This window comes from Amblyraja radiata, chromosome 30 (genome assembly GCF_010909765.2).
Source record: "Amblyraja radiata isolate CabotCenter1 chromosome 30, sAmbRad1.1.pri, whole genome shotgun sequence".
In the NCBI taxonomy this organism is placed as follows: domain Eukaryota; kingdom Metazoa; phylum Chordata; class Chondrichthyes; order Rajiformes; family Rajidae; genus Amblyraja; species Amblyraja radiata.
Genome location: NC_045985.1, coordinates 9,215,465 through 9,242,204, shown reverse-complemented (window position 1 = coordinate 9,242,204; position 26,740 = coordinate 9,215,465). Strand labels below are relative to the sequence as shown.

The 26,740-nt window shown below is 47.4% G+C and overlaps 1 protein-coding gene across 1 annotated transcript in view; it reads left to right on the top strand.

Annotated features, from left to right (window-relative positions):
- Positions 1–26,373, top strand: part of LOC116989854 (tubulin beta-4B chain-like) — a 32,030-nt gene extending 5,657 nt beyond the window's left edge. Inside the window, exons 2-4 of the mRNA XM_033047423.1 lie at positions 19,467–19,575; positions 22,577–22,687; positions 24,972–26,373. Of these exons, the coding sequence (XP_032903314.1) occupies positions 19,467–19,575; positions 22,577–22,687; positions 24,972–26,032 (1,281 nt within the window). The 3' untranslated portion in view covers positions 26,033–26,373. The remainder of the gene's footprint in view (positions 1–19,466; positions 19,576–22,576; positions 22,688–24,971) is intronic.
- The last annotated feature ends 367 nt before the right edge of the window (positions 26,374–26,740 follow it).

The window sequence follows — 26,740 nt, the reverse complement described above, 5'->3', positions numbered from 1 at the left end:
TGGAGCAGCTGGTGGCAGGGCAAGGAATTTGTGTTTGGGAGATTCAAAATTCTAGTGTCTGGTTCCTTGTATCATCTGAGCATCCATTATTTACACTTCATTCCATGATTAGTACCTCTAGTATTATCGGTCTTTATAGTAAGCTTGTAATGTATCTATTACGCTACGAATGTGTAATACATGGCTCTTGGCCCATTTCTCTACTGGTCAAAAACCGAAGGAACTCGAGGGAAATGGGCAGGTAACGATTCATCTCAAATCCTTCAAATGTGTCCCACACTGGTTCTTAAGGCATTGCTTGTTAGAGTCTCGATCTGAAACGTCGCCTATTCCTTCTCTCCATGATGCTGCCTGTCCCGCTGCATTAGTCCAGCTTTTTGTGTCTATCCTTGTAATCCCACGCTTTTTCTGGGTTTTTATAGACGCAGGAGTAGACCATTCGGCCCTTCGAGCCAGCCTTCAATCCCTTCAAAGTGACTGTGGCTGATCGTCCCCAATCAGTACCCCGTTCCTGCCTTCTCCCCATATTCCCTGACTCCGCTATCTTTAAGAGCCCTATCTAGCTCTCTTGAAAGTATCCAGAGAACCGGCCACCCTCTGAGACGATGAATTTCACAGACTCACAACTCTCTGTGTGAAAAAGTGTTTCCTCGTCTCCGTTCTAAATGCCTTACCCCTTATTCTTAAACTGTGGCCCCTGGTTCTGGACTCCCCCAACATCGGGAACATGTTTACTGCCTCTAGCGTGTCCAAACCCTTAATAATCTTATATGTTTCAATAAGATGCCCTCTCATCCTTCTATACTCCAGAGTAATTTTTTTGCATAATTTCAATATACTTCCTGTTTGGAGTACAACCAGTTTATTTTTTAACATTATTATTGTATTTGTTTCAACTGCTCATTGGAACTAGGGGATGATTTATAAGGAGCTAGTTGGAGAATATGGATTTCCCCTGTGTGTTAAAAAATGTAATTTAAATTCTGAACCTTCTCCTAATCGCCAATAAATAATCCTGGTCGTTATTAGTTTGGAGAAAGATGAATCTTATTGCTTGAAGTTAGACAAAAATGCTGGAGAAACTCAGCGGGTGAGGCAGCATCTGTGGAGTGAAGGAGTAGGTGATGTTTTGGGTCGGTCTGAAGAAGAGTCTAGACCCGAAACGTCACCTATTCCTTCGCTCCAAAGATGCTGCCTCACCCGCTGAGTTTCTCCAGCATTTTTGTCCACCTTCGATTTTTCCAGCATCTGCAGTTCTTTCTTAAATAATCTTATTACTTGCATATGTTTGGTGTTAAATTATCACATGGACTGACAGTGAAACGATGAAATGAACGGCCCTGTAAATGCAATACCCACGGGTAGTGTACAATAACCAAAAATTACTATTACAGGTGCACAACCTTTTATCCGAAAGCCTTGGGACCAGACACTTTTCGTAATTCAGAATTTGTCGGTCTTCGGAATGGAATTTTTTTAGCGTAGATTTTAATGGCTGGCTCAGTGGTAGAGTGCTCGGCTCATATCCGCAAGGTCGCGAGTTTGCGCCTTGATCCTGGCAGTTACTCGATCGCGAGTTTGAGTCTTCAATGTCGTTTTTTCTTGCAGAATAAATGTTTGTATGAAATACAGTGTAGGAGAAGTGTATTGACTGTGTGGGCAGAACTTTGGAAGTGATTGCCCACCAGTCTAAAAAGCCGCTGTGTCTCCCTGTCCCTGGGATAGCAGGGGGCGATCAAACAGCACAATACCCCCCTCCCCCTCCAACTCCAGAGGAATCCGCTCCCCGATGGGCCGCTACCAAAGATCATAGAGGAGCTCCTCTATGATCTTTGGCCGCTACAGCGACAAGTGGCAGTTCGCCCACAGCCCGAGCTGCGCCCCCTCATCCGCCACCCCAAGAACAAGACGTACCTTGCACACCATCAGCTTCTGCCCCTACGTGTTCCTCTGGAGTTGGAGCGGGGCTGGGCTGGAGTTGCTGCTGGCTGTGGGTCTCTGGGATCTCCGTGCTTGCAGTGGGCCTGGGGGTCGGTGGGCGGCGGTGGGAGCTGTGGACCTACGGACCTACCTCCGTGGAGCTAGCCAGCTTCGGAGCGTGGAGAGTTGCGGGGGCGAGCTGCTGCGACCCGACTCCGGTGGATGGTAACACCGGGAGCTCGCGGGTCTCCGGTGGGAGACTGCTTTGCGGGGCACCGGCAGCGGCGACTTCTCCCGCCCGAATTACGGGGTTGAGAGCAAACATCATAGAGGTTGAGAGTGACCTGGAGGGGGGCCTTACAACGCCCGGCGCGGCTGTAAATTGCCGCGGACTTGCTAGCGCCCGCCGGGGGCTCCAACATCAAGACCGGGGCAGGGCCCTACATCTCCCGGCGTGGCTTTGAGTGGCCGCTCCCCGATGGGCCCCTACGACGCCCCGAGCTGCGCCCCGTCATCCGCAACCCAGGTTCCTCTGTAGTTGGAGCGGGGCTGGGCTGGGCTGCTGTTGGCTGTGGGTCTCTGGGATCTCCGTGCTTGCGGTGGGCCTGGTGGTCGGTGTCCAATTGGTCCTGAGACTGTCCTGCTGCAATCGCCGACGTGAAGACAGTGCAAAGCCCCCGCGCCGGTGCAATGGGCGGGGAGCTGGAGAGGGGAGGGAAGGGGTCACACACATGGCCGGGAAGCAGAGGGGTGTAGGTGGGGTGAAACTGAAGCGAGCGACAATCTGCTGCTGCCTGCCCGCTGAGTTAAAAAGTTCCCACGCAAGACTCACGATACACTGTGTATCGTGAGTCTACCGTGGGAACCTTTTAATTCAGCGGACAGGCAGCAGCATATTGTCAATTATTAACCCTCCCGCGCAATATACCCTCGTCTTCTCTTTTATGAATGGGGATTTAGTTCCCCTTTCTTCGAGGACCGACCGGAGGTTCCGCTGTCACCTCTGCGGGCCGCCCTCGGTGAACGTTTTCAAGGACCTTTCTTCAAGGACCGAAAAAATGGCCGCTATTCGGAGGTTTTCGTTATTTGGATCTTCGGATAAAAGGTTGTGCACCTGTACTGTCAAATAATTACATTGAATACCCAAGATAGGCACAAAAAGCTGGAGTAACTCAGCGGGACAGGCAGCATATCAGGAGAGAAGGAAAGGGTGATGTTTTGGGTCAATACCCTTTTTTCAGTCTGAAGTAGGGTCTCGACCCTAAACGGCCCACCCATTCCATCTTTCCAGAGATGCTGCCTGTCCCGCTGAGTTACTCCAGCTTTTTGTGTCTATCTTTGGTTTACACCAGCAGCTGCAGTTCCTTCCTACACAATGTATACCGGTCTTTTGGTGTTTCACCAAACCTGCATTTGAAAATTGATGGTAGATAAAAATGCTGGAGAAACTCAGCGGGTGAGGCAGCATCTATGGAGCGAAGGAATAGGTGAAGTTTTGGGTCGAGACCCTTCTTCTGACCGATGTGGGGGTGGTGGGGGCGGGAAGAAGAAAAGAAGAGGCAGAGACAGTGGGCTGTGAGAGACGCACAGACAGACAGACAAAGACAGACACCGACACGCACGAACCCACCCAGGGAAACCCTAGTATTAGAGTTAGAGGGAGACGCGGCAAACGGCACACACACACAGCCGACAGGTGATAATTAACCCTGGATCATAGTTGTCAAGCAGCCGCACTACCTGCTGTGCCAACCTGCCACTGGAGTAACAGCCAGCGAAGAGCTCAGAACAGGAGTCAGCTTGACCCATTAAAGAAAACGCACCATATTCACATATTGTTGAGCTACATTGTTCGATTAGGATAACAATGAGAGATCGAAGTTCAACTTGTGGTTTAGGTAAACAGATCAGATTCAATATACATAAATACACTAAAATGCACTATTATTATTTGTTTTTGTTTACGAATATATATATGTACACATACATACACGTACACATAAACAAACAGCATTAGTGTGTTTTAGTGTATTTGTGTATATTGTATCTGATCTGTTAGGATGTTTAAGAAGGAACTGCAGATGCTGGAAAAAATTGAAGGTAGACAAATATGCTGGAGAAACTCAGCGGGTGAGGCAGCATTTATGGAGCGAAGGAAATGGGTGACGTTTCGGGTCGAGACCCTTCTTCAGACTGATCTTTTAGGAGACTGTGGAAAACAAATGTTTTCACTATACCTTGGTACACATGACAATAATACATTCAAACCTCTTTGGTGTTCTGGACAATATATTCTGAGGGTGTTTGAATCTTGGCTGGTGCTTGAAGGCTGGGCATTGTTCTTTGACCTTCCGTCTTGTTTGGTTCTGAAGCAAAGGCTATTTTCTTCACTCTAGACCCTCTCCCAGTCTCAGGGTTGTATGAGTCGCAGTCATTTGTTGGACCGAATCCCAGCCTTGCTGCTCCCTTGTATGTGCCAGCTAGTGTTTTACGATATGTAGCAGGCTTCCTGCCATTACATCCCATTAAACAGTTAGCATTATTTTGATGTACATGGTCTTAATTCAAGCTTTGTCCCTCTTCATTTGAAATGAATGCCAGCCCCGTCAACTGATTCAAAGTTTTTGTGGGCGCAGTAATTGCTGGCTCCAGATTAACGTTGAGGTTTCTGATTTAAAAATGTGTTCGACTTTCTCCAGCCTAGTATAACCATATAACCATATAACAATTACAGCACGGAAACAGGCCATCTCGGCCCTACAAGTCCGTGCCGAACAATTTTTTTCCCTTAGCCCCACCTGCCTGCACTCATACCATAACCCTCCATTCCCTTCTCATCCATATGCCTATCCAATTTATTCTTAAATGAAACCAACGAACCTGCCGCCACCACTTCCACTGGAAGCTCATTCCACACCGCTACCACTCTCTGAGTAAAGAAGTTCCCCCTCATGTTACCCCTAAACTTCTGTCCCTTAATTCTGAAGTCATGTCCATGTAGTAAAGCCACAAGATTTTCTTGGCTTCCTTGACTTAATATTGAGGCCACTAAAAACTCCCATTGAAAAACAGGTCCAAAGATACAATTTTCACAAGAATTGTCCATAAAGGGCCTGTCCCACTTACGGAATTTTTTTTCTTTCCTGCGACTGCCGGCACCCGTCATAGGTCGTCGAATATTTTCAACATGTTGAAAATCCAGCGGCGACTAGAACAAGGTATGTTCTCTTTGGGCGACTACTCACGACCATACAGGGTTCACCCCGCGACATGTCGCCTGTATGGTCGTGAGTCGTCTCCCAGTAGCCCAAAGAATCGTAGCATCTTTCTGGTCGCCTCTGAATTTTCAACATGTTGAACATTTTCAGCGACCTATGGCGGGTGCCGGCAGTCGCAGAAAAAGTCGCGTAAGTTGACGGTATGCGAATGGTATGTTAGCTTTCATAGCAAAAGGATTTGAGTATAGGAGCAGGGAGGTTCTACTGCAGTTGTACAGGGTCTTGGTGAGACCACACCTGGAGTATTGCGTACAGTTTTGGTCTCCAAATCTGAGGAAGGACATTATTGCCATAGAGGGAGTGCAGAGAAGGTTCACCAGACTGATTCCTGGGATGTCAGGACTGTCTTATGAAGAAAGACTGGATAGACTTGGTTTATACTCTCTAGAATTTAGGAGATTGAGAGGGGATCTTATAGAAACTTACAAAATTCTTAAGGGGTTGGACAGGCTAGATGCAGGAAGATTGCTCCCGATGTTGGGGAAGCCCAGGACAAGGGGTCACAGCTTAAGGATAAGGGGGAAATCCTTTAAAACCGAGATGAGAAGAACTTTTTTCACACAGAGAGTGGTGAATCTCTGGAACTCCCTGCCACAGAGGGTAGTCGAGGCCAGTTCATTGGCTATATTTAAGAGGGAGTTAGATGTGGCCCTTGTGGCTAAGGGGATCAGGGGGTATGGAGAGAAGGCAGGTACGGGATACTGAGTTGGATGATCAGCCATGATCATATTGAATGGCGGTGCAGGCTCGAAGGGCCGAATGGCCTACTCCTGCACCTAATTTCTATGTTTCTAAGTGGGACAGGCCCATAACAAGTTGAACTTTGTTCTCTCATTGTTATCCTAATCGAACAATGTAGCTCAATAACATGTGAATATGGTGCGTTTGCTACAATGGTTCAAGCTGACTCCTGTTCTGAGCTCCTCGCTGGCTGTTATTCAGATGGCAGATTGACACAGCAGGTAGTACGGCTGCTTGACAACCCTGTGATCCAGGGTTAATTATAGTCTGTCAGCTGTGTATGTGCCGTTTGTACAGTCTCCCTCTACTGGGATTTTACTGGGTGGCTTCTGATTGCCAAAAGATGATTGACCACCGCAAGGTCTGCAAGAAATGCAACACCTGTCCCTTCACCTCCCCCCTCGACTCCATTCAAGGACCCAAGCAGTCGTTCCAGGTGCGACAAAGGTTCACCTGTATCTCCTCCAACCTCATCTACTGCATCCGCTGCTCTAGATGTCAGCTGATTTACATCGGGGAGACCACGCGTAGGTTGGGCGATCGTTTCGCCGAACACCTCCGCTCAGTCCGCAAGAACCTACCTGAACTCCCGGTGGCTCAGCACTTCAACTCCCCCTCCCATTCCCAATCCGACCTCTCTGTCCTGGGTCTCCTCCATTGCCAGAGTGAGCAACAGCGGAAATTGGAGGAACAGCACCTCATATTCTGTCTGGAGACCTTGCGTCCGTATGGCATTAACATTGAATTCTCCCAATTTTGCTAGCCCTTGCTGTCTCCTCCGCTTCCTTAACCCTCTAGCTGTCTCCTCCCACCCTCCCATCCGCCCGCCCTCGGGCTCCTCCCCTTTTCCTTCTTTCTCCCACCCCCCATCAGTCTGAAGAAGGGTTTCGGCCCGAAACGTCGCCTATTTCCTTCGCTCCATAGATGCTGCTGCACCCGCTGAGTTTCCCCAGCAATTTTGTGTACCGATGATTGACCACCGCTGAGTTTAGGAGAATGTGTAAAGTGGAGAGTAATGGGATTACTGAGATACAGCATTGCCCAAGAGCCACTGAGGTCCTTCTGTTAAAACATGCTGAGAAGATTTTTTTTGGGGTTTAAGCAGAAGATAGATGCAAAAAGCTGGAGTAACTCAGCGGGGCAGGCAGCATCTCTGCAGAAAAGGAATGGATGACGTTTTGGGTTGAGGCCCTTTTGTCCCGCTGAGTTACTGCAACTTTTTGAGTCTATCTTCTGTTTAAACCAGCATCTGCAGTTCCTTCAATAGACAATAGGTGCAGGAATAGGCCATTCGGCCCTTCCAGCCAGCACTGCCATTCAATGTGATCATGGCTGATCATCTACAATCCGTACCCCATTGCTGCCTTCCCTATTTCCGTTAAAACTCCGCTATCCCTTAGAGTTCTATCTAACTCTCTCTTGAAAGCATCCAGCGAACCAGCCTCCATCACCCTAGCACTCTGAGGCAGTGAATTCCACACACTCTCAACTCTCTGTGTAAAAAAGATTTTCCTCATCTCCATTCTAATGCGGCTTTTTCACGGGGCGACTTGACGCAAGATGTAACCATAGTGAAGTGGTCGTGGTCTAGCACGATATCACACGATATAACGGGGGGTAGATAAAGAGTTCCCACGGTACTCGGCATTTCTGTTATTTGTGCGAGTGACTTGTCCGTCTCCCGAGCTTTCCCGTTAAATCTTGAATGAACATTGTGAAGTGTTGTTAAATCATCACGTGGCACAAATGATGTCACTTTTTTTTCACACACTATAAATATCCTCCCTTGGTTGAATTGGCTCATTTGGAGACATGTTTTACTGTGTATGTGGGAGACACAGATGGACTGAGCACAGTACCTCGGTCTTACTGTGTGTGGGAGAGGGGGAGAAAGAGACGTACACTCACAGAGGCAGAGTCTCTCAGCCTGTGTAAGAGGGAGGGAGGGAGAGAGAGAGAGAGGCACACACAAGGTGGATGTGATATCTCACCTGCCTGTTTCAGTGACAGACACCCGCCGCCAGTAAATGAAGACACCCCCATCTGTCTCCCTCGACTCCCCCACCTTTCCCTCCCAACTCCAGTCCCGTCCCGACCCCCTGGGAAACTGAATAGAGCAACAATCAACTGCTGCCTGTGCGCTGATATGACAATAAAGGCTACTTTACTTTACTTTACTTTACTGAGTTAAAGAGTTCCCACGGTAGACTGTAAAACTGGGACCCTGGATCTGGACTCCCCCAACATCGGGAACATTCTTCCTGCATCTAGCCTGTCCAATCCCGTAGATACTGATTAGACCGGTATCTATTTATTTACTTTATTAATGATTTCAATTAAATATTGGGAACATCAGGCCGCAAACGTTATTTCTTGAGTGTTAGTGCTGGACTTTGACTCGACCTTCCTAGTTAGCCGGCGCCTGAGACTGAGCCAAGCAATGTCCAGACCTGACTTCAACACAAAGTGATGGAGGAACTCAAAGGGTCAGGCTCGTCCAACGCTCTGTGTTTTGCTCGTGATTCCTGTGTCTGCAGTTCCTCGTGTCTACAGACCAGAGTTGCCACTTGACTCCGAGATGACCATCACAGAGCATACGGAAGATAGACACGAAATGCTGGAGTAACACAGCGGGACGGGCAGCATCTCTGGAGAGAAGGAATGGGTGACGTTTCGGTTCGAGACCCTTCTTCAGAGTCTCGTCCCGAAACGTCACCCATTCCTTTTATCCAGATGCTGCCTGTCCAGTATTTTATGTCTGTCTCCAGTATTACTGTGTCTATCATCGGCGCAAACCAACATCTACAGTTCTTTCCGACACATTAGAGGATACCGTCTCGCCATCACTCGGATTACCCGCTTCATTTCCATAACGTTGCCACCTCTCTTTACTTTGCTTACTGAAGCCTGATCCTTGTCACACCCAGTGCTCTATCGCCCAGCCTCTCATCTTTCAATCAGGTTCGGCCAGGAAGGAACTGCAGATGCTGGATTAAAACGAAGATAGACACAACCTGTAGCTCAGCGGGACAGGCAGCATATCAGAAGGGTCTCGACCTGAAATGTCACCCATTCCTTCTCCCCAGAGATGCTGCCTGTTGCGCTGAGTTCCTCCATTTTGTGGCTACCTTGGGGGTTCGGGGGGAATGATTTAATGAGAGCCTAAGGGGTAACTATTTTATGCAAAGGGTGGTGGGTGTATGGAATGAGCTATCCGTTAAGGTAGTTGAGGCAGGTACTGTCGCAATGTTTAAGACGCATTAGACTGAAGCATGGATAGGATAGGTTTAGATGGTTATGGGCCAAACGCGGGCAAGTGGGACTAGTGTAGATGGGACATATTGGTCGGTGTGGGCAAGTTGGGTCGAAGGGCCTGTTTCTACGCTGTATGATTCTATGCAGGGAATAAACTTTTGTTTGCGTGCTATACAATCATATCAGATAATGCTATACATGAATATAACCAAGCCACGTACAGTCTGAAGAAGGGCCTAGACCCGAAACGTCACCCGTTCCTTCTCTTTAGAGATGCTGCATGTCCCGTTGAGTTACTCCAGCATTTTGAACCGTCGAGTTACTCCAGCATTCTCTTTAAACCGGCATCTGCTGTTCCTTCCGACACATGCACAAGAACACCAGGTAGAGCGAAGAGGAAAATACCAGAGTTCAGAATATATGTTTTCAGGGGGAAAAAGTCCAATGTCCGCATTGAGGTAGGTTGGTAGGTCGGGTCAGTGCCCAAACGAATGGAAGGAAGAACCATTCTGAAGCCGGATAAGAATAGGTGGTCGGCGCGGACTCGGTGGGCCGAAGGGCCTGTTTCCGCGCTATATCTCTAAAATCTGAAGTCAGGTAATGTCTAAAGGAACTGCAGATGCTGGTTAATACGCACAAAAGGACACAAAATGTTGGTGTAACTCAGCAGGTAAGTCAGATCTGGGAAGAAAAACATAAAAAGCTGGAGTAAGTCAGCGGGTCAGGCAGCATCTCTGGAGAAAAAGAATAGGTGGCGATTCGAATCGGAACCCTTCTTCAGACAGCCTAATCGGAATTGAGTCTGAAGATGTGTCTCGTCCCGAAACATCAGCTATTTTTCTCCAGAGATGCTGCTTGACTCGCTGAGTTACTCCAGCTTTTTGTGTCTGTCTTCAGTTTAAACCAGCATGTGCAGTTCACTCATTACACGGGTCTCTGTACAACATTGATTGGTAGCGTTCCGGACCCTGTTTCGGAAAGGCATCGATCGCTAGTCGGCGAGGACTCCGACCTGTATCTATCAAAGAAGTACATGTGAAACATTTCTCACGGACCATAAAAATGCGGGACCTTTCAGTAAAGTCCCTTTTAAAGTCCCTTTTAAAGATTATAGTTATTTTCTTGAATCTCATTAACATAACTCATGAATAAGTTGATGTCCATATGCGGATGCAAATCTTTATTTTTTAAATTCAATCCCACAGAAGACAATTTTTACTCACCTTCTGTCCCCTCTGTCCAGCTTCCGGGTTCACCGTTCGGAGGAGTTCCCACGGTAACCGCAAGAGTTATTACGGATATCGCACGGATATCGCACATATAATGTTGCAATGCTCAACCACAAGTGTACAAGTCACTCTTGGAGAAATTCAAACTTGCTTGAATTTTCTCTCGAGTCACCAAGTTACACGATTACCTGCCGTTAGCGCCACGGTGGTCCACGAATGCCGTACTGTTATCGCACGAGGTTCCCACGATGTTAAACTCTGGTTAACTCTTGCGTCAAGTCGCCCCGTGAAAAAGCCCCATAAATGGCTTACCCCTTATTCTTAAACTGTGTGGCCCCTGGTTCTGGACTCTCCCAACATCGGGAACATGTTTCTTGCCTCTTGCATGTCCAAACCCTTAATAATCTTATATGTTTCAAAAAGATCCTTCTAAATTCCAGAGTATACAAGACCAGCCGCTCCATTCTTTCAATATATGACAGTCCCGCCATCCCGGAAATTAACCTCGTGAACCTACGCTGCCTGCACATTTGTGCATCAACAGCCTGATTTGGGCATGTGTATTTGCAGCCAGGAAGTAGTTGCCTCCTGTGACTGCGAGGACTTGAGCCAGGATTCCCATATGCCCGTGTGGTGAAGACGCGGAAATGGGTCATCTCAAACTTGGTCCCCATCTCGCGCTGGTGGGTGTGGGAAGGTCTGTCATTGAAACTTTTCTTTGGACTGTGGGTGCAAGCGAGGTGGGTAATTGGACTTGCCTAATCTTGCAGTCAATAGATAACAGGTGCAGGAGTAGGCCATTCGGCCCTTCAAGCCAGCACTGCCATTCAATGTGACTCGCAACTCTCTGTGAGAAAAAGTGTTTCCTTGTCTCAGTTCTAAATGGCTTACCCCTTATTCTTAAACTGTGGCCCCTGGTTCTGCACTCCCCCAACATCGGGAACATGATTCCTGCCTCTAGCGTGTCCAAACCCTTAATAATATTTTCTGCTTCAATAAGATATCCTCTCATCCTTCTAAACTCCAGAGTGCACAAGCCCAGCCGCTCCATTCTCTCGGCATTTGACTGCCCCGCCATCCCAGGAATTAATCTTGTAAACCTACGCTGCATTCCCTCAATAGCAAGATTGTCCTTCCTCAAATTAGGGGACCATTTTCAGTTTCTTGCCTGCATTGACCTCCATATTTTTTCTACTTTTTTTGTTTTTTTAGTATGTTTTACAGTATGTTTTTGATGTTTCTCGGTGTGTTTTGTGTGGGGGGTGGTGTGGGGGGGGTAAGGGGGAAACCGCTTAGGTCGCCTCCTCCACGCAGAGGCGACTTTTTCCAGGTCGCTTCCCCCATGGCCTGACAGCAAGGATCGGCGCGGCCTTTCCAGGAGACGCGCCTGGGGCTTCAGCGGCGGGCGCAGTGCGGACTCGGCGTGGAGCGGGCGAGCCCTTGCTGGGGCTCGCTGGAGGGGAGCGCTCCATTTCGCTGGCCCGTGCAGCCGGCAGCCGGAAGCCGCGGTCTGCACAGCTCCAGCTGGCGCGGCGTCTGCAGCCCGGGATACCTCGTGGGGGACCCGGGGGGAAGAAGAAGCTCCGAATGCCGGCCCGCGGCCAACTTCTACCGCGGGCCCGGCGTGAACTTACCTTCACCCCTGGAGGGGAGCTTCGACCGCCAGCCCTGCGGTCTGCGGTGCTTCTGGCTGCGGCGCGAATTTTAAATCTTCGACCGCTGGCCTGCGGCCTACACCAGCCTGAAGCCGCGGTCTTAGGAGGGGAAGAGCCGATCCTGGACTTACAAAGACTTTTACCTTTATCATCTGGACGAGGGTTGAGGTCCCGACCACGGGGGAAAATGGAGGAGGACTGGTCAATATCTGTGCCTTCCACCCCACAGTGATGAATGCTGTGGTGGATGTTTGTGTTAAATTTTTATTGTGTGTTGTGTGTTCTTTATCATTGTACCGCTGCTGACAGATTCATTTCACTTGCACTTTATGTGCAATGTGACGAATAAAACTGATTGACTGATTGATATTTCCCTTTACACAAAACTGTGATTTAAATAAAGAACCAGCCTGGCAGTGTGACCTTCTCACCAGGGCTGTGCAATTCTGGTGCTGTCGGAGTCGGTAAAAAAAGTCCCGACTCCAACTCAGGCCTCAACATAACTTTCAGAGACTACGTAAATTGGGAAACAAATCCCGCTTTTTAAACACTTTATTTCCACCCGAGAGAATGAGAAAACACATCAGTGCATATCATAGTAACAGCCATACCACCCACTCGGGTCAGCGTGGAGAGACTGTTCTCCGCACTGTAAATAATTAAATCATATTTGAGGGCTTCAATGAAAGGATCTGGCAGAAGCAAATCTGTTCCTAACGAAAAGTTATTAATACATTTCAAGCATGTTTAAGAACTGCAGATGCTGGAAAAATCAAAGGTAGACAAAAATGCATTTTTGTACCTAAAAGTACATACCGAAAATTTATTGTAAACAAAAATGCATTTTAATTTCTACTGCACGAGAATTTTTTTTTTGTCAAAATGTAGCCATTTAGCTCATACCTGTGGCCTTAGTTTAATACATTTTGGAGTAATGCTTTTAGAATTTTTATTTAATTCAATGGCATTTTAGACAATAGGTGCAGGAATAGGCCATTCGGCCCTTTGAGCCAGCAGCTCCATTCAATGTGATCATGGCTGATCATCCCCAATCAGTACCCTGTTCCTGCCTTCTCCCCATATCCCCTGACTCCGCTATCTTTAAGAGCTCTCTGTTGAAAGTATCCAGAGAACCGGCCTCCACCTCTGAGGCAGAGAATTCCACAGACTCGTAACCCTCTCAAATTTTAATTTTGTCGTGGTCCTATATGTAATTTTTTTTCTTTTAGCATTATGAATTATTGGGTTTTTTTTCAAGAAAAATAAAATTAAGCAGCTAATGTAATTATGTTTTTTTTTCAGAATAGACAATTAAAAAAAGCCAGAATAGCATAGCTACAACAATTAACCATATAACCATATAACAATTACAGCACGGAAACAGGCCATCTCTACCCTTCTAGTCCGTGCCGAACACGTATTCTCCCCTAGTCCCATATACCTGCGCTCAGACCATAACCCTCCATTCCTTTCCCGTCCATATAACTATCCAATTTATTTTTAAATGATAAAAACGAACCTGCCTCCACCACCTTCCCTGGAAGCTCATTCCACACAGCCACCACTCTCTGAGTAAAGAAGTTCCCCCTCATGTTACCCCTAAACTTCTGTCCCTTAATTCTCAAGTCTCAATTCTAATTCTCAATTAGGCTCAAAACTTTAAGGACATGGGTTTAAAGGGTAGCCTGATGATTTGTGTAGTTCTTATGAAATGCCATCTTGTGTAATGTCATCATAGCAGATTTAGAATGATTATACCTAGGGGTCGGAGTTGGAGTCGGATACACAAGAAATCTCGGAGTCGGGTGTTTTGGGTATCGATTCCACAGCCCTGCTTCTCGCATCCATATGCTTTGTTGGAGTGTACAACTGATGGGTAGATTTGCCATGGGGTTAAGGTATGCCATTGGATAGGATGAGATATGTGGTGTACAATAACCGGAGAGATCAGGATAAAAAGGCAATGCATCTGGCAAGAGGGCGCGTATACTCCACATAGTCCCCCGACTTGCGCTCGTATCGACTTCCAACTGGGTGGGGCTGGATGAGCTGGCAGCAGCGTTAGCATTTGACACGATGCTGTGTTGCGAAGGCTGTTCTGAACTGGAGGCTAATGCCAAAAATCGACACGAGTCCAATCTGTTTCTCACAGCAGTTATTAATACATTTCAGGCATGTTTAAGAACTGCAGATGCTGGAAAAATCAAAGGTAGACAAAAATGCATTTTTGTACCTAAAAGTACATACCTAAAATTTATTGTAAACAAAAATGCATTTTAATTTCTATTGCACGAGAATTATTTTTTGTCAAAATTTAGCCATTTAGCTCATACCTGTGGCCTTAGTTTAATACATTTTGGAGTAATGCTTTTAGAATTTTGATTTAATTCAATGGCATTTTAGACAATAGGTGCAGGAGTAGGCCATTCGGCCCTTTGAGCCAGCACCTCCATTCAATGTGATCATGGCTGATCATCCCCAATCAGTACCCTGTTCCTGCCTTCTCCCCATATCCCCTGACTCCGCTATCTTTAAGAGCCGTTTCCAGCTCTATCCTGAAAGTATCCAGAGAACCGGCCTCCACCGCCCTCCGAGGCAGAGAATTCCCCAGACTCGCAACTCTCTCAAATTTTAATTTTGTCGTGGTCCTATATGTAATTTTTTTTTCTTTTAGCATTATCAATTATGTTTTTTTTTCAAGAATATAAAAATTAAAAAGCTAAGTTAATTATGTTTTTTTTCCCCAAGAATAAACAATTTAAAAAAAGCCAGAATAGCATAGCTACAACCATTGGGCTCAAAACTTTAAGGACATGGGTTTAAAGGTAGCCTGATGATTTGTGTAGTTCTTATGAAATGCCATCTTGTGTAATGTCATCACAGCAGAGTTAGAATGATTATACCTAGGGGTCGGAGTCGGAGTCGGATACACAAGAAATCTCGGAGTCGGGTGTTTTGGGTATCGATTCCACAGCCCTGCTTCTCGCATCCATATGCTTTGTTGGAGTGTACAACTGATGGGTAGATTTGCCATGGGGTTAAGGTATGCAACTGGATAGGATGAGATATGTGGTGTACAATAGCCGGAGAGCTCGGGATCAGAAGGCATCTGGCAAGACGTGCGCGTTTTCTCCACGTAATCCCCCGACCTACGCTCGTATCGACTTCCAACTGGCTGGGGCTGGATGAGCTGGCAGCAGCGTTAGAATTTGACACGATGCTGTGTTGCGAAGGCTGTTCTGAACTGGAGGCTAATGCCAAAAATCGACACAAGTCCAATCTGTTTCTCACAGCAGTTATTAATACATTTCAGGCATGTTTAAGAACTGCAGATGCTGGAAAAATCAAAGATAGACAAAATTCATTTTTGTACCTAAAAGTACATACCTAAAATTTATTGTAAACAAAAATGCATTTTAATTTCTATTGCACGAGAATTATTTTTTGTCAAAATTTAGCCATTTAGCTCATACCTGTGGCCTTAGTTTAATACATTTTGGAGTAACGCTTTTAGATTTTTTATTTAATTCAATGGCATTTTAGACAATAGGTGCAGGAGTAGGCCATTCGGCCCTTTGAGCCAGCACCTCCATTCAATGTGATCATGGCTGATCATCCCCAATCAGTACCCTGTTCCTGCCTTCTCCCCATATCCCCTGACTCCGCTATCTTTAAGAGCCCTTTCCAGCTCTATCCTGAAAGTATCCAGAGAACCGGCCTCCACCGCCCTCCGAGGCAGAGAATTCCCCAGACTCGCAACTCTCTCAAATTTTAATTTTGTCGTGGTCCTATATGTAAATTTTTTTTTCTTTTAGCACTATGAATTATGTTTTTTTTTCAAGAATATAAAAATTAAAAAGCTAAGTTAATTATGTTTTTTTCCCCAAGAATAAACAATTTAAAAAAAGCCAGAATAGCATAGCTACAACCATTGGGCTCAAAACTTTAAGGACAAGGGTTTAAAAGGTAGCCTGATGATTTGTGTAGTTCTTATGAAATGCCATCTTGTGTAATGTCATCACAGCAGAGTTAGAATGATTATACCTAGGGGTCGGAGTTGGAGTCGGATAAACAAGAAATCTCGGAGTCGGGTCTTTTGGGTATCAATTCCACAGCCCTGCTTCTCGCATCCATATGCTTTGTTGGAGTGTACAACTGATGGGTAGATTTGCCATGGGGTTAAGGTATGCAACTGGATAGGATGAGATATGTGGTGTACAATAACCGGAGAGCTCGGGATCAGAAGGCATCTGGCAAGACGTGCGCGTTTTCTCCACGTAATCCCCCGACCTACGCTCGTATCGACTTCCAACTGGGTGGGGCTGGATGAGCTGGCAGCAGCGTTAGCATTTGACATGATAATGTGTTGCGAAGGCTGTTCTGAACTGGAGGCTGATGCCAAAAATCGACACAAGTCCAATCATTCAGCAGTAGGGGGTGGGGTGGGGGGGCGGGGAGAGCTGTGGATAGACGTGAGCCAAGGAAACAAAGCCCGTCTGTCTTCACTTCTTTCCTTTGTTCAAACACAAGAATTCTGAGCCTCGACCGTTCCAGTGTGTATCGTGTGAGCCATTTCAATTATTGCTACCTTCAGGATGTTACACAGCACAGGATCATTAGAATGGGGGCTTTAGTTTCCATTCCTTTTGTTTTATTATTTTTGGAACGTTGTTTCCTCGATGCTGTTTAACTGTGCCATTGACACTGTAGTCAAAGCAATGTGGCTGCAGATGCCTTTTGTTTCCCTGTGAATCTGCAGCCATGGGACGGAGCTTATTCAGACGAGCGAGCCTTTCCCAGGCTCCTTCCCGCTACCCACCCAACTGCGACAGGCAAGCTTGTTTGACACCTACCCTGCCCTTTATTCACTATTGATTGTAGAGGGATTTAAGCACATTAGCTGGTGGACACAAAATGCTGCTAGCATTCAGACTGTCGAGCACCATCCCTGGAGAAATGTTTCGGGTTCGAACCCTTCAGACCATTGGATGGTGATTTAGTTCCCCCCCCCCCCCCCCCTCCTCCCTCCCCCCCCCCCCCATATCCCCTGACTCTGCTATCTTTATCTGCTATCTTTAAGAACCCTATCTAGCTCTCTCTTGAAAGTATCCAGAGAACCGGCCTCCACTGCCCTCTAATGACCTAATCTGAGGATAGACATTCTTGCCATAGAGGGAATACAGAGAAGGTTCACCAGACTGATTCCTGGGGTGGCAGGACTTTCATATGAAGAAAGACTGGATAGACTCGGCTTGTACTCGCTAGAATTTAGAAGATTGAGGGGGGATAGAAACATAGAAACATAGAAATTAGGTGCAGGAGTAGGCCATTCGGCCCTTCGAGCCTGCACCGCCATTCAATATGATCATGGCTGATCATCCAACTCAGTATCCCGTACCTGCCTTCTCTCCATACCCTCTGATCCCCTTAGCCACAAGGGCCACATCTAACTCCCTCTTAAATATAGCCAATGAACTGGCCTCGACTACCCTCTGTGGCAGGGAGTTCCAGAGATTCACCACTCTCTGTGTGAAAAAAGTTCTTCTCATCTCGGTTTTAAAGGATTTCCCCCTTATCCTTAAGCTGTGACCCCTTGTCCTGGACTTCCCCAACATCGGGAGCAATCTTCCTGCATCTAGCCTGTCCAACCCCTTAAGAATGTTGTAAGTCATCTTACAGGGATCTTACAGAACCTTACAAACCTTACAGAACCTTACAAAATTCTTAGGTGGTTGGACAGGCTAGATGCAGGAAGATTATTCCCGATGTTGGGGAACTCCAGAACAAGGAGTCGCAGTTTAAGGATAAGGGGGAAATCTTTTAGGACCGAGATGAGAAAAACATTTTTCACACAGAGAGCGGTGAATCTCTGGAACTCTCTGCCACAGAAGGTAGTTGAGGCCACAGTTCATTGGCTATATTTAAGAGGGAGTTAGATGTGGCCCTTGTGGCTAAAGGGATCAGGGGGTATGGAGAGAAGGCAGGTACGGGATACTGAGTTGGATGATCAGCCATGATCATATTGAATGGCTATGCAGGCTCGAAGGGTCGAATGGCCTACTCCTGCACCTATTTTCTATGTTTCTAAATGGCTTACCCCTTATTCTTAAACTGTGTGGACCCTGGTTCTGGACTCTCCCAACATCGGGAACATGTTACCTGCCTCAAGCGTGCCCAAACCCTTAATAATCTTATATGTTTCAATAAGATGCCAACTTTGTTCCGTCACGAGCTGAAGGCCAACATTGTAGCCTCCCAGTGTCTCCCTGGTATTGGATGTGTGCCCGGTACTGTACAACAGCCAAGAATGATCTCATTCAGTGCTGCCTTTCAATAGGGGGAGCCTCAAAAATGGATCGGCCAGTGTGTGTTTTAAGGTGCAATTTAATTAATTTAAATCTGCTATGGTGCGGATTCATGCATGCATTCAGCACTGTTGAACTGTGCAGAGGGCCTCGTGCATCATTCTTGAGAGGCCTGATATTTATTTGACATGAACAATGAATTAAATGTTTAGTTTAGAGATACAGATTAGAGATCGAGCGAGGAAAGAGAAAGAGAAAGAGGTTCACCAGACTGATTCCTGGGATGGCAGGACTTTCATATGAAGAAAGACTGGATAGACTCGGCTTGTACACGCTAGAATTTAGAAGATTGAGGGGGGATCTTATAGAAACTTACAAAAATCTTAAGGGGTTGGACAGGCAAGATGCAGTAAAATTATTCCCAATGTTGGGGAAGTCCAGAACTAGGGGTCACAGTTTAAGGATAAGAGGGAAGTCTTTTGGGACCGAGATGAGAAAAACATTTTTTACACAGAGAGTGGTGAATCTGTGGAATTGTCTGCCACAGAAGGTAGTTGAGGCCAGTTCATTGGCTATATTTAAGAGGGAGTTAGATGTCGCCCTTGTTGCTAAAGGGATCAGGGGGTATGGAGAGAAGGCAGGGATGGGATACTGAGTTGGATGATCAGCCATGATCATATCGAATGGCGTTGCAGGCTCGAAGGGCCGAATGGCCTACTCCTGCACCTATTTTCTATGTTTCTAACAAAGGGAAAAGGTGAACAGTGAAAAGATAGATTGAAAAAGAACAAAAGAAAGACCCCTAAACTACCAAAGTAGTGTGGTCGAAAGATATAGAAATAAGAAAAAAGAAAAAGAAAGACGGAGATATACCTTGCCCCTCGTCCCCCCCCCCCCCCCTCCCACCACCTCACCCAATCCGGCATCGGATTTAAATTTAAATTTGTGTTGCACCATGCTATTCTTGTAAGAATTCGGTGAAGGGCGTCCATGTCTTGAGAAATTGATCTGTTTTTTCCGCCAAGACAAGTCTAATGTTTTTATGCAACTTTTTTTTTTACCCGCCCCTTGTTGCCTCCACAGTTTTGGGAAGTGGTCAGTGATGAGCATGGCATTGACCCAACGGGCACCTACCATGGAGATAGTGACCTCCAGTTGGACCGCATCAACGTCTACTACAATGAGGCTACAGGTATGGGCTTGTTCAATGATGGGGGATATCGTGCCTGAAAGGTGGTGCGATTACTGTACAATCCCATGCTCACTGCATCCAGGACTACTCCCGAGAGCTTCATCTTGTTCTATGGATGGTAGACAAACTTGTAAGTGTATTGTGTTCTCTGGTAATCTTAATATTTGCAGGCATGGTATTCTTCCCATTTAAATCGGAATTCCGATATATATATTTTTTTTTTTCTTCCTATTTTTCAATTTTTTTGTGCCCGATTATTTGGTGGCCAATCAACCGTTGTCTCTAAGGGGGTTGCGTCCAATCACCGACCAAATTCCCATCCAATCAACAAATCGGTCCCCTGCCGTCCAATCAGCCGCTGTCTCCAAGGGTGTTGTGTCCAATCACATAATGCGCCAGTCACTCGGCGGCCAACGCAATCTCCAAGGGGCGTTGCGGCCAATCACCGACCAGCTTTCCTTACTGAAGCAGAAGGTGGCTGCAGCCAACACTTTTTCTGTGCTGTTTGCAGAGACATTTCTGGTAACATTTTTACATAGATTTCTTTAGCTGTATGAAGTCATTTATTTCATGAAATATTTATCTTTTGGGGGTTATGTGTTAGAAAAATTCGAAGCTTCTTCTATGTAAACTACCAGCAGAAAGCTTGGGAATCACTTTCAATTTATTGAAAATGCAGGAGCCCCCTGAACCCCCACTGGGGGACCCTAACCGGCCTCCTGGACCCCCGGCCAATACTTCTCACTTTTTTTCTGGAGGTGAATGTCATGCCTGTGTTTATCCATTTTATTGACCATGGAATAGCTTCATCTGGGAGTTCTGGTGGTGATTTAGGGAGTGGGTGGAAAATAGTTTGTGGTAATCTCCATTCGTCATGCTTTGGAGGTGTTTTTTTCTCTGCCTGGTCATTTCATTGCTTCTCGAAGAGCTCTCTTGGTTCTTCTTTGTAAACCCCAAACTCAAGCAGTTTCTTGCACAGGTGCCCATTCTGTTGCCTTCCACATAGGATGTGGTTAGGAGCTTGAATGAAGGCTCGTGCAATTCAATGCAATACAATACTTTTTATTTGTCATTTGAACCTCACATGAGATTCAAACGAAATTTGGTTTCTGCAGCCATACAAAAAAATAACCAAGACACACACCAACACAATTCAATTCACATAAACATCCATCACAGTGAGTCCTCCTCACTGTGATGGAAGGCAAAGACTTGTCTCTCCCCTGCTCTCCATTCCTCTCCCGACGTCGAGGTCAAAGCCCCCGGCGGGCGCTAGCAAGTCCGCGGCCACTCAAAGCCACGCCGGGCGATGTAGGCCCCTGCCCCGGGTCTTGATATTGGATCCCCCAGCGGGCGCTAGCAAGTCCGCGGCAATTTACAGCCGCGCCGGGCGTTGTAAGGCCCCCGCTCCAGGTCACTCTCAACCCCGCAATTCGGGCGGGAGAAGTCGCCGTTGCCGGTGCCCCGCAAAGCAGTCTCCCACCGGGGACCCGCGAGCTCCCGGTGTCACCATCCACCGGAGTCGGGTCGCAGCAGCTCGCCCCCGCAGCTCTCCACGCTCCGAAGCTGGCCACCTCCACGGAGGTAGGTCCACAGCTCCACGGCTCCACAGCTCCACAGCTCCACAGCTCCACGGAGGTAGGTCCACAGCTCCACAGCTCCACAGGCTCCGTGACTTGAGCCCCTAGGTCGCTCCAGTTGGAGGCCGCTCCACGGCGCTAGGCCCCAACGGCAATGGAGACCCAACAGAAAAAAGGTCGGGTCTCCATGCAGGGAAGAGATTTAAAAGTTTCCCCCACCCACCCCCCACACATACACATTTAAAAACCCATTACAAACTAAACCCTCAACAGGACAAAAAAATAAAAAATATTTTAAAAAATATAAAAAACAGGGTGTCCAAAAACAAGCAAGACACACAGCAACACAATTCGGAGGCAGAACTAGCTGTTGCACAAGTCAATTTCTGTGACATGCTGTTCATCGAATGGTTTGGAAATGTGGGTAATTGAGAGTACCTGAGGGCTAATGTAGCCTACAGTAACAGACTGTGCCAGTATCGCCATTCAATATGATCATGGCTGATCATCCAAAATCAGTATCCCGTTCCTGCTTTTTTCCCCCTCAAATTCCCTTGAATCCGTCAGTCACGGTGGAGCAGCGGTAGAGTTGCTGCCTTACAGTAAAACGCAGCGCCGGAGACCCAGGTTTGATCCTGACTACGGGTGATGCGCTGTCTGTGCGGAGTTTGTACGTTCTCCCCGTGACCTGCGTGGGTTTTCTCCGAGATCTTCGGTCTCCTCCCACATTCTAAAGATACACAGGTTGATTAATTGGCTTGATAAATGTAAATAATTGTCCAGTATAAAATTGTCCAACTTCCAGTATAGCCCCTGGTGGACTCTTCGCCAGGTACAAGGCCCTAAGAGCTGAATCTAATGCCCCTGTCCCACTTAGGAAACCTGAACGGAAACCTCTGGAGACTTTGCGCCCCACCCAAGGTTTCCGTGCGGTTCCCGGAGGTTGCAGGTGGTTGCCGGAGGTTGCAGGTAGTGGAAGCAGGTGGGGAGACTGACAAAAACCTCCGAGAACTGTACGGAAACCTTGGGTGGGGCACAAAGTCTCCAGAGGTTTCCGTTCAGTTTTCCTAACTGGGACAGGGTCATTACTCTCTTGAAAACACCCAGTGAACTGGCCTCAACTGCCTTCTGTGGCAGAGAATTCCACAGATTCACAACTCTGGTTGGAAAAGTTTTAGCATGTGACTCGTGCATGGAAAATTCCCTGTGTAGTTACGGTGGGAGTACAGTCACCGTATGTTGGTGTTATTTTTATTTCACTAGCAATGGGCATGAAAAGGTGTGTTTTTTTTTGGCTTACACAGGGGGGACAGTGGGTTTTATTGGACTTTTCTGCTTAACCCAGTGGTAATGGGAGGGTGCGAAAGATGTCGAGAATCGTTAAAGTTAATTTACTCAACGACTTTTTTCTTCTTGCTCAGGAGGTAAATATGTTCCCCGTGCAATTCTGGTTGACCTGGAGCCTGGCAGCATGGACTCTGTTCGTTCCGGTCCATTTGGGCAGATCTTCAGACCGGATAACTTTGTGTTTGGTGAGTGCAAGTCCATTATAGCTTTCTCTCTTGTGTATTCATTTTTGCTTTGTCTGTGGCCGCTGTGACATCTCGAATGCACCTGTTCCAAAAATGCATTGATGTGACGGCCTATTCCAAGTGCTGGTGGGGAGGGGGCGAGGAGAGGGATTTGGGTATCATTTTACTTTTTCATGTAGGGGATATTTGATGGAAGATTTTCAATGCTCTTAAGATTATCCATGCTCTTAAGATTCTCAATGCTCTTACGACAATGGAATTTTGATTGTAGATTTTAGGAGATCTCCCCCTCCCCACACCCCACTCACCATCAACAACACCACAGTCACATCTGTGGAGTCTTTTAAGTTCCTGTGAACCATCATCTCCATGGCCTTAAGTGGGGGGGCTGCCATCGACTCCACAGTCAAAAAGGCACAACAGAGGATGTACTTCCTGCAGCAGCTGAGGAAGCACAATCTGCCACAGGCAATGATGGTCCAATTCTACACGACCATCGTAGAGTCTGTTCTCACCTTCTCCATCATGGTCTGGTTTGGCTCAGCCACCAAGCACGACACCTGGAGGCTGCAGCGAATTGTCCGATCAGCTGAGATTGTCCTTCCCTCCATTGACGAACTGTACACTGCAAGGGCCAGGAAGCGAGCGGGCAAGATCATCTCTGACCCCTCTCACCCTGGCCACAAACTCTTTGAAACACTTCCCTCTGGAAGGCAACTCCGGACTGTCAATGCCTCCACAGCCAGACATAAAAACAGCTTTTTTCCACGGGTAGTAGCTCTACTCAATAACCAAAAACCTGTAGCCTCCTTTTGCTCTGGTATATTGTTTAATTCACATGTTTAATCAATAATGTTTTATCATTAATGTTTTATGTGTCATTCCTAACTGTCACTGTATGTCATGTTGCCACTTGCGGGCGGAGCACCAAGGCAAATTCCTTGTATGTGAATACTTGGCTAATAAACTATTCAATTATTCAAGAACACATGGACATTCCACGGAGCACAGGAACGCAGCTTTGATCCCAAGTCACAGGAACTGTGAAGCAACAGATTTGTTATTATGTTGGCTGATGGTTTTTGTAAAAATAACTTGTTTCCAGCGATGCGACAATGAGGTGTCTATAGATGTAGACAATAGGTGCAGGAGGAGACCATTCGGCCCTTCGAGCCAGCACCGCCATTCAATGTGATCATGGCTGATCATCCACAATCAGTACCCCGTTCCTGCCTTCTCCCCATATCCCCTGACTCCGCTGTTTTTAAGAGCCCTATCTAGCTCTCTCTTGAAAGCATCCAGTGAACCTGCCTCCACCGCCTTCTGAGGCAGAGAATTCCACAGACTCACCACTCTCTGTGTGAAAAAGTGTTTCCTCGTCTCCGTTCTAAATGGCTTACCCCTTATTCTTAAACTGTGTGGCCCCTGGTTCTGGACTCCCCCAACATCGGGAACAAGTTTCCTGCCTCTAGCTTGTCCAAACCCTTAATAATCTTATGTTTCAATAAGATAATAATAATAATAATGGATGGGATTTATATAGCGCCTTTCTAATACTCAAGGCGCTTTACATCGCATTATTCATTCACTCCTCAGTCACACTCGGTGGTGGTAAGCTACTTCTGTAGCCACAGCTGCCCTGGGGCAGACTGACGGAAGCGTGGCTGCCAATCTGCGCCTACGCCCCTCCGACCACCACCAATCACTCACACACATTCACACACAGGCAAAGGTGGGTGAAGTGTCTTGCCCAAGGACACAGCGACAGTATGCACTCCAAGCGGGATTGAACTGGCTACCTTCCGGTTGCCAGCCGAACACCTAGCCCATTGTGCCATCTGTCGTCCCAAAGATACCCTCTCATCCTTCTAATTCCAGTGTATACAAGCCCAGCCGCTCCATTCTCTCAGCACATGACAGTTCCCGCCATCCCGGGAATTAACCCTTGTGAACCTACGCTGCACTCTCTCAATAGCAAGAATGTCCTTCCTCAAATTTGGAGACCAAAACTAGCAAACAATGCTCCAGGTAGTGGTCTCACTAGGGCTCTGTACAGCTGCAGAAGGACATCTTTGGTTCTATACTCCTCCTCTTGTTATGACGGTCAACATATCATTCGCTTCATATCATATCATCTGCCTGCTGTACCAGAATGCTTACTTTCATTGAATGATGAACAAGGACCCCGCCCCCCTAGATCCCAGATGTAGAAACTAATGTGGTGATGTTACTAGCCTTGTGGTGAGTTCAGAACTTGTTAACATGGCGTGTGCTTGCTTCACAGGGCAGAATGGTGCAGGGAATAACTGGGCCAAAGGTCACTACACAGAAGGTGCAGAACTGGTCGACTCGGTCCTGGATGTGGTGCGGAAGGAGGCAGAGAGCTGCGACTGCCTGCAGGGCTTCCAGCTCACCCACTCTTTGGGCGGGGGTACAGGCTCGGGCATGGGCACGTTGCTGATCAGCAAGATCCGGGAGGAGTACCCGGACAGGATCATGAACACCTTCAGCGTGGTGCCTTCGCCCAAGGTCTCGGACACAGTGGTGGAGCCTTACAATGCCACCCTGTCGGTCCACCAACTGGTGGAGAACACAGACGAGACCTATTGCATTGACAACGAGGCCCTCTACGATATCTGCTTCCGCACCCTCAAGCTGACCACCCCCACCTACGGCGATCTCAACCACCTGGTCTCGGCCGCCATGAGCGGGGTGACCACCTGCCTCCGCTTCCCTGGGCAGCTCAACGCGGATCTGCGCAAGCTGGCGGTCAACATGGTCCCCTTCCCACGGCTCCACTTCTTCATGCCCGGGTTCGCCCCCCTCACCAGCCGAGGGAGCCAACAATACAGCTCGCTGACCGTCCCCGAGCTGACCCAGCAGATGTTCGACGCCAAGAACATGATGGCGGCCTGCGATCCGCGTCACGGGCGCTATCTCACCGTGGCGGCCATCTTCCGGGGGAGGATGTCCATGAAGGAGGTGGACGAGCAGATGCTCAACGTCCAGAACAAGAACTCCAGCTACTTCGTGGAGTGGATCCCCAACAACGTCAAGACGGCCGTCTGTGATATCCCGCCCCGCGGCCTCAAGATGTCCGCCACCTTCATCGGCAACAGCACCGCCATCCAGGAGCTCTTCAAACGCATCTCAGAGCAGTTCACTGCCATGTTCCGACGCAAGGCCTTCCTGCACTGGTACACGGGCGAGGGGATGGATGAGATGGAGTTCACCGAGGCCGAGAGCAACATGAACGACCTGGTCTCCGAGTATCAGCAGTACCAAGATGCCACGGCAGAGGAAGAGGGAGAGTTCGAAGAGGAGATCGAGCACGATGAGGCTTAAACATAAAAATCCATGGTCAACCCTTGACCCTGTACATAAAAGCATCCTTTTTTTAAATTGTGTAATTGAGCAAATTTCAGTGGGCTGTTGCAGCCTCTTGCAGGGCTCGAGTTTAAAATCACGGCGGCCTGTGACAAAACACTGGCCAATTTGATGAGTAATGTCCATAATACGTGAAACTCCCCATCAATGCCAAAGCCCAAGCCGCTATCCCAGGTCAGAGCAAATTATTATCCCAAGCCCCACATACGCACATACAAATCGAAATTGGCTGTGTAGTTGTTGAAGCTTTAAGGGCCTGCCCCATTGGTGATTATTTTCGGCGACTGCCGACATCATATCAGTGTTGCCGAAAGATTGTGAACATTTCAAACTCCAGTGGCGACAAAAAAAATGTTGCGACACTTGAAAAAACACCGCGCGTTATACATCACGTATTTTTCGGTGACCTGATACATCAGTCAATGATGCCGGCAGTTGCCGAAAAAATCGTCATCATGCCGCGTATTTTTCGGTGAAAAAATTGCCAAGTGGGGCAGGCCCTTTAATGATTTGAAAGTGGCTTATTCATCGGATGCGATCAAATCTGAGGAAGGGACAAGAATGTTGCAAATTTGACATTGTGGGGGGGAAGAGGGAGGGAGCCAACTAGAAAATGTTTTTGCTTCTAGTGTTTTTATTTTTTATAGAAAGAGGGAAAAAGAGAGG